Source organism: Microtus ochrogaster, chromosome 17, assembly GCF_000317375.1.
Source record: "Microtus ochrogaster isolate Prairie Vole_2 chromosome 17, MicOch1.0, whole genome shotgun sequence".
Lineage (NCBI taxonomy): Eukaryota > Metazoa > Chordata > Mammalia > Rodentia > Cricetidae > Microtus > Microtus ochrogaster.
The window spans coordinates 34,291,897-34,300,302 of NC_022019.1; the positions used below are offsets into that span (position 1 = coordinate 34,291,897).

Below are 8,406 nucleotides of genomic sequence, written 5' to 3' on the forward strand. Positions count from 1 at the left end.
ATGCTTCTCTGTTGTCATGTGTCCCTGAGTGCATGTGGCTCACAAGTAGACACTATGTAGATTTCTGTTGTGAAGTTTCATTTACCCATAATTGCGCAGAGGGGGATTAAGGACTAGAGGCTGTGCTGCAGTTGGAGTGTTGGGGAGATTCCTGTTGTCTGTCCCACAACCTCCTCACCACTTCTAGCTCTAGGCATTGCGAGACTTAGCTTATCTGGAATGGCTGAATGCACTGAGATGACAGGAGAGGAGCTAGGCTGGTTTTTTTTTTTTTTTTTATGGAATGGTTTTTTTCATGGGATGATGCCACCTGAGATATAATTGATGGAGGAAGGTCATTGGTTAATTATAATAAAGAAACTGCTTGGCCCTCATAGATTAAAACATAGGTGGGAGGAATAAACAGAACAGAATGTTGGGAGGAAGAGGAAGTGAGCTCAGATGCCATGCTCCCCTCTCCCGGGCAGACGCCATGAAGCAAGCTGCCAGGTCAGACATGCTGAATCTTTCCCAGTAAGCCTGATGCTACACAGATTATTAGAGATGGGTTGATTGGGATATGAGAATTAGCCTGTAAGGGCTAGAGTTAATGGGCCAAGCAGTGTTTAAAAGAATACAGTTTGTGTGTTGTTATTTCGGGGCATAAGCTTATAATGACTTATCTAGCACCACAAATTAAGTGCAAGTCCTTTATATTATTTCAGAGTGTAGCCCAGAGTTAACGTCACCAACTTCTGCCAGTTTTCCCTTTTCTTTCCATCATTTTTCCCCAAATTCAATTAATTTTTATTCATGTGTGTGCTTGTGTGAATTTATGTGTGCCATATGTGTGCAAGAGACTTTGGAGACTGGAAGAGGCGTTGGATTCCCTGGAACTGGAGTTGTGATATTTTGTAGCCTAATGTAGGTTTTGGGAATGGAACCCAGGTCTTCTCAGAAGCCACATGTTCTCAACAGCAGTGTTGGCTCTGCAGCTCCTCCCAATCTTTCCATATTCAACTTTTTATATTTTTACCAGAGACTCTTGACTTCCTGGGTTGCAGGTATTCATAGATCTAACCAGACAGATCTTTGGATAAGAATGACTTCTCCGTCTTATTTTCAAACTCACAAATGACTGCACAGTTGAGGGTCTGTAGTTACCAGCTGAGAAGACTGCAGCTCTCACAGTCTTCAGTGCCGTGAAGTGGAGGAGGGATGGAAGGAGAGTGCTCCCTCACCTCTGCTTCCCTGTTGCAAGAAAGATAAGTGTAGATGGAACTGGTAAACATGCTCTTTCGGGGTCATTTGTCTATGAAAAGACCGTAAGTTGTTGTCGATAGGGTTTTCTAGGCATGCCAGTTTTGAGTTTTTACATCACACTTTTTCACTTCTCCAAAGTAGACTTACATTTTTAAAAACTTTTTCTTCGTAGATACTCATGGTGGCTGTAGCACTGAATGAGGCAAGTGCTGGCCTCCCTGCTTGCCTACTGTGAGAGTGACCACCATGCATGATCCCAGGCAGGGTCCAGCATGCAAACATGAAAAACCTTCTTCGCTGGCCACCTGTGCCCCTGCTGTAGTCTATACTGCCGCTGAATTGCTTCTGCCATTTCGTGAAACTTCCCTTGTGCCCACACCTATGTTCTGTTTCTGTAGCTCTTACTCCTGAGCATTCAAAGATTGCGGTGTTTCATTGTGTCACCTGGTGGCCCTTCTGGAGCACTGCCCCCCTTTCCCTGCCTTCCTCTGGTCCTTTGCTCTGTAGATTTCCAAGGATGAAATTATCTGGGCCTTTTGATTTTTCCGTCTTGGATTATAAGGCCCCAACGCACTGCACTTGTGTTGTTTTCAATCTGCTGCCCCATGTAAGCAGAGCAAAGACATTTTAATGGGTTTAACTATGAAATATGGAAGAAGCAAGTGCCGCTTTAACTAAACCAATGGTGCTGTTTTGTGTGTTGGGGTCAATGGTCTGTGACATTTGGTCCCTTTCTTCCTTTTCCTGTAAGGGTCCTACAGCTGGAGTTGAATGCTGTAGCAGAATCGCAGGCCAGGAAGGGTCCGGTTTGGCTCCCTGACTGCTTCTTTCCTGAGGAAGACAGCAACAGATAGGACTACTTGTGTGACTATTTCCACTCAGTTTCCAGAGGATCCTTAAAGAAGGAGACTGACTTTCTTTTGTTGGTTTATTTTTATTTTGAGACAGGATCTGAATACATATCCCTGGTTGTCCTGGAACTCACTCTATAGACCAGGCTGGCCTTGAACTCACAGACATCCACCTGCCTCTGCGTCCCTGCAGAGACTGACTTTTGCCTGCATAGTGCAAAAGATTGTGGAATGATAACTTAGGGCTTTCTCTCATGACAACCTGTTGACTGAATGGAAGTGCAGTAGTAGCGTCTGTCTCCATTGTTAGCATGAACACTGGCTCCTCTGCCTTCCCCCTCAGCGCTGTCCTGCCAATTATGCTGATAGCTGCTGCGGGCTTTCTCTGTAACCTCCATGTGGAAATACCCATGGTATTTGTATATGAAAGAGAAATCAATTTGTTATGCATGCAGGTGGCAGAATCACAAATTGTACGTGCACATGTGTGTGTGTGTGTGTTGTGTAAACTGCTTTTATCATTGGCTAGTTCATATTCTATTTCTGATTTTGGAATTGTCTGCCAAGTAATTTGGTTTTTTTGTTTTGTTTGTTTGTTTAGCTTTTATTTCATTACTTGGGAAGTATATTTATTGATACAACAACTGCTATTCTTTTAAAATGCTCATTCATTTAGATAGTAAGGTCATTACATTGGTAGTGTTTCTGTAACTCTGAAGAAAGAAACTTTTAAATAAATTATTGTCGTCTGTGTTACTGAACATGTGGTCAGTTGTCATGTTCATACATCCACATGATCAAAGGCTGAGCATCTGTCTCCTTCTTCCCCGCTGTTAGGCTACCCTGTGATGATCAAGGCCTCAGCAGGTGGCGGTGGGAAAGGCATGCGCATCGCTTGGGATGACGAAGAGACCAGGTGAGAGGCTGCCTGAAGTACACTTTTGATGAAAATTGCAGTTACCAGAGTTTTATTAAACTGACAGGTAAACAGAAACCCAACGCATAATGGAGTAATTACAGTGACCATCTAATCTTTACTTCTTGGATGGCAGAGAAATTGATGCTGTGCAGAAATCTTTCTTCTGCATATTTTGAAGATAATTATCCTATTACAGAAAGGTTTTTAAAAGAAAACTATATAGCTCAATAAAAACAATTAAAAAAATAAAAAGACCACAACCGCCTGTGGGTGACAGCACTAAATGCACCCAGTGAGCCAAGAATGAAATGACACGAAGTGAGGAGTGGGCTGTGCTGAGGAGACCATGTGTGTGAACTTCTCAAGAATAAAATTAATTTTATTTTATATTGATAAAGGGCTTTGTTTTTATGATTTTTTTTAAAATTTAGAGTTCTTCTGTTTTCTTTCCAGAAATCACTAACATCTGGTCTGATAATTTACAGTGTGGTCTAAAGATTTGAACCAAGTTTATTTAATCCCAATGTATAATTATTTTCAGAATTTTTTTAATGTGGAGGATACTGTTTTATTTCTGAGTTTAAAATTGCTATATGTCTTTTATATATAATGAATTCTTTTATAAATTTATAATTTTTTTTTACTAACTTCAAAAGTAAAAAACAAACTGTGTTATATAATAAAGATTTGATTTTCCAAACGCACAGTTGGTTGAGTCTTTTCATGCATCTTCCCAGCAGCTGGGACATCTTCCGTTGTAGCATTTTCCATCTAGATTCCTTGTGCTTTGGAAGTCCTTTGCTGAAGAGTTCCTGGAGGGTTATCCTGTCAGAGAACCTCAAGTCTCCAGTGGCTCAGCCATCACAGATGGGGCAGTAAGCTCTGGTGGAGAACTCCCTTGTGTAAATACACAGTGTCATCATGCTGGCTAGGCTGCTGAGCTCACCCTAAACTTGGCCGTTGCAGCGTCTCCCTTTGGACCTTGCCCACAAACTTCTTCACCAGGGCATTGTCATTCTTGACCAATTTTTTCCTTGTCATTCTTACAGGGGTAAATAAATTTTTAGGAAAAGTAATGTATCGGTGACATGAATAGCAGTCAGAAAGGACTGACCAATGCAGCCAAATCTAAAGCCAAGGGAGAGTAGAGAGCTGGCTTGGTCACCAATGTCCTTGTCATGCAATCATGAGGGTCTGAATTGAGAAAGTATCTAGCCATGTGTTAGTTACTTTCTGTTGCTAGAATAAAATTACTTATCAAAGAAAGTGTTTATTTTTGTGTATGGTTTCAGAGGGAGGATCCATTATGGTAAAATTCAAGGGAAATTTGTGAACATAGATGAATAGAGCATGCATATTATTTTATTATTATCAACCTGAAATTTAAAATTTCCTATAGTGTGACAAATTAAAGTAAAATGATATCTGTGGAACTTCCCATTATTAAAAATCATGTGTATCTTTTTACTACATTATGATGTGATAGTTGTTCGCTTATGTGAGCGATTAGGAGCCACTGGGGCTTGTTGTTTTAAAGATAATTTTTAAATTTATATGCATGTGTGTGAGTTTGCATGCAATACGTGCCTACAGGAACCTGTGGAGGCTAGGAAATCTATCACATCCCCTGGAAATGGAGTTACTAATGATTATGTGTATTTGAGGCTGTTTGTTCGTTCCCGGCCACCCAGACCAGAAATAATCACTTAGAAACTATGTTAATTAAACCACTGCTTGGCCAATCACTTAAGCGTATTGCTAGTTAGCTCTTACATATCTTAAATTAACCCATTTCTATTAATCTGTTTATCACCACGTGGCTGTGGCCTACCAGTGAAATTCCGTCTGGCGTCTGGTGTCTGATCTCCTGTGGTGGTTCCATGGCTTCTCTCTGACTCTGCCTTCTTTCTCCCAGCATTTAGTTTAGTTTTCCTGCCTAGCTATGTTCTGCCCTGCTATAGGCCCAAGAAGCTTCTTTATTCATTAACCAATAAAAGCAACACATGTCTAGAAGGATCTCCCACACCAATTATGAGCTTCCTGACAGGAATTCTGGGAGCCAAACCCAGGTGTTCTATAAGAGCAGGGGGCGCTCTTCTAAGCCATTTCCAGCCCCAAGAACTTATTATTTAATAAGGAACCATGTATGTTATATCTTAAACATTTCAAAGAATATTCTGATGTTTATCTTTCATCATGTGCAGTCCTATTTACTTAAAAATTTACTTGTATTTTTGTTGTTGTTGTTTTTGTTTGCAACAATAGGGATCAAACCCAGTGAACTTCTCATAGTAGGACTGCTCACTACCTTTGAACCACACTCCTGCACTCCCAGTCCACTTGCTATACTTTTATAAGAAAAAGTTTTACTCGGGATGATACTAGATTCTGTTCTGCCTTCTTGACCAGCTGAATTGCAGCGTGTGTCACTGTGTTCAGTAATGTCTTATGTTTTCTAGAACATATGTGCCGCATCATGGATTGAAAGTAGATGGGCAGTCTCATGCTGTGGAGCCAGGAAGCCAGTGAGGAGTTAGCTGCAATAACTGTGCTGGAAAACAGGGCTGGTGGCTTTCCCTCGTGTGATAGGGTGGGGGTGGTGAGAAATTGAAGCCAGGTGTGCACACTTGTGCCTATGTCCCCAGTATCTGGGACTCCAAGCAAAGAGTGTCTCTACAGATTTGAGGTTGGCTTGGGCTACTTAATGAAGTTGAGGCCAGCATGAGCTAAAAAATAACTAGCCCTGTCTCAAACAAGACAAAACACAAAACAAGAGAGCTGCTAACTGATGGGATACAGAGTGGAGTTGGTAGAAGATGTGTAGGCACTGGTCTAGAGTTATTTTCTCACCTTTCAGGTTTGGTTTTAGTGTTTGCGTAAATTAAGTGCACACCGCACAACTCTGCTTTAATGGAGAATTCTTGGGAAATGCTGAAAGGCAAAGGTCCCAGTGAGGACTTAGAACAGGTGTGGGCTTCTGTCTTCAGGTGAGTGGGAACGGAAGAGATGGCTCAGTGGCTACAGACACTAGCTTCTGTTGCCGGGGACCTGGGTTTGGCTCCCAGCATACACAATTAGACCAGTTATTTCAGAGCCAAGTGGAAGGCTTCTCCTTCATCCCACTCTCCTATACTGTGATCTATTGACGATCAGGGGCCCGTGCTTCCGATCTCCAGCACAGGGCGTGACTGTGACTGCACTTCCTCTCTAGGAAGGGGCGAGGCAGGATACCACCGGAGACACACCGTGTCATCTCTGGACAGAAGGTTTGCTACAGACTGTTTCGTTACAGGAAGGGTGGGAAGGGATGCCGGTGACTGCTGAGTTTGGTGAGAGAGGTGTGCTTTGGACCCTGGGTTTTGTCTCATTGGCTTTTCCCCTTTTGTATTAGACTTATGTAGCCCCTTCATGGAAGTCTAGCACTTTTTAAAAGACAGGGTCTCACTGTGTAGCCCTAGAACTCACTGGTTGGCCTAGAACTCACCATGGAGACCTGGCCAGTTCCAAACTCAGAATGGTTTGTCTCTGCCTCTAAAGGGCTGGAATTAAAGGTGTCTACCACCACTTTAGGCAACTTAATTTTTTTAAAAGATAACTCTCAGGGCTTCATATTTTCTATGAGGCATTTCTCCAGGTGACTCTGGCTGAGTATCATATTCTTTTATGGGGTGTCTTGGCAGTGGGTTTTGATGCCCTGTCTAGTCACTGTATCTGTTCGTGTGACATCCTCTGGTAGACCTGTTAGTCCTTTCTAGTCAGGTAAGTGATATACAGAGTAAGAATACGCTTCTGTGGTTAGTAAGAATGGGTCACTTTATACCTAGAAATACTGTCTTCCACATGGTGAGTGGAAGTTTCACATTGGGTGTGATGATGGCTACTGTTGTTTAAAAAGCTGTTACATCCTCTGAAAACATAAAACCAAACACAAACATGAAATTCTAGAGGAATTCAGAGAATGGTCCCATGACCCTAGACAGTCTCCATCGTGGTGCAGTTTTAACGCCACTGCACACTTGTCTGTCTCCTCTCCTGTCTTCCTTTCTGAAGAAGAAACTTCTTTTTGCATAATCTACAAATATTTTCTATTCTTTGGATACAGGTACAAAAATATGTATCAGGTACCTTGCTTGACAAGTGGTAATTATTTTTTGAATTAATAAAGGAAAGTAAGGAGGGTTGTGTTTGGTGTTGGTTGGTTGCTGGTGTAGAACCCAGAACTTTGCATGTGCCCAGCTCCTGCGCTGAGCTAAACGTTCAACTCAGAGGATGTCCTCAGCACAGCTTTCCTTTCGTTCCCAAATACACTTGTGATGTTTTCAAACTCTGTGTTTTATTTTGATGGCTTTGATGTTTTACTTTTGATGGTCTTGGCTTAAAAGTAAAATGAAAGATTTTTGTCATTATAGTAGCAGCAAACTGTAAAGTGTTATGCTATTCTCTTTATGAACTATAGTATCTATTCCATCTAATAAAACTTTGGTTGTATGGTACTGAAAACAACAATTTATTGTACTTCCAGTTTCATTTCTGCCCATGTCTGAACATAATTTTCCTAAATCAAAGATACAAGGGAAGACTAAGAAAGCTTAAGACCTTTTCTTTGAGGGGGCAGAAATGGGAGATGTCCCCCAGGTCTGGAAATGTGTCTTCTAGTTCCCTTCTGTGCTATGCATTTCGAGTGCAGACATAAGCACATCAGATAATTACATTTACCATTAGTAGATGTACTGTTTTTACACTAAAAGCTAGAAGAGACTGACTTTAATGTTCGATATTCAATGCAAGTATTTAATATGAAGACAGACTTGGTTAGAAGTAAAAGGTAAGTACATTTTATATCCCAAATATATAAGTGAATAGATAAAAATTTTCAGTTACTTTTAGACAAGTTTGAGATGTTTTTTCCTTTGAAATTGTTTACATTTACTTATTTACTTTTGTGTGTGTGTCTGAGAATGTGCACATGCTATGGTGCATGTGTGTAGGTCACAGGTCAACTTGTGCGCATCTGCACTGTGGGTACTAGGGATCAAATTCAGGTTATTGGTCTTGGTGACAAGTATTCTTACCAGCTGAGCCATCTCACTGAATCCTAAGTCTCAAATCTATTTTATCTATCTATCTATCTATCTATCTATCTATCTATCTATCTATCTATCTATCTATCATCTATCTCTCTATCAATTATCTATCAATCAATCTATCTGTCTATCTATCTATCTATCTATCTCTTTATCAATTATCTATCTACCTATCTTTCTATCTATCTATCTATCTTTCTATCTATCTATCTATCATCTATCTTTCTTTCTATCTATCTATCATCTATCTATCTATTATCTATCTATCATCTATCTCTCTATCAATTATCTATCAATCAATCTATGTCTA

At 40.7% G+C, this 8,406-nt stretch overlaps 1 protein-coding gene across 1 annotated transcript in view; it reads left to right on the forward strand.

Moving 5' to 3' along the window:
- The window catches only part of Pcca (propionyl-CoA carboxylase subunit alpha), a 278,512-nt gene that overhangs the window by 93,144 nt on the left and 176,962 nt on the right, over positions 1 to 8,406 (forward strand). The window contains exon 9 of the mRNA XM_005355699.2: positions 2,931 to 3,009. Within this exon, the coding sequence (XP_005355756.1) occupies positions 2,931 to 3,009 (79 nt within the window). The remainder of the gene's footprint in view (positions 1 to 2,930; positions 3,010 to 8,406) is intronic.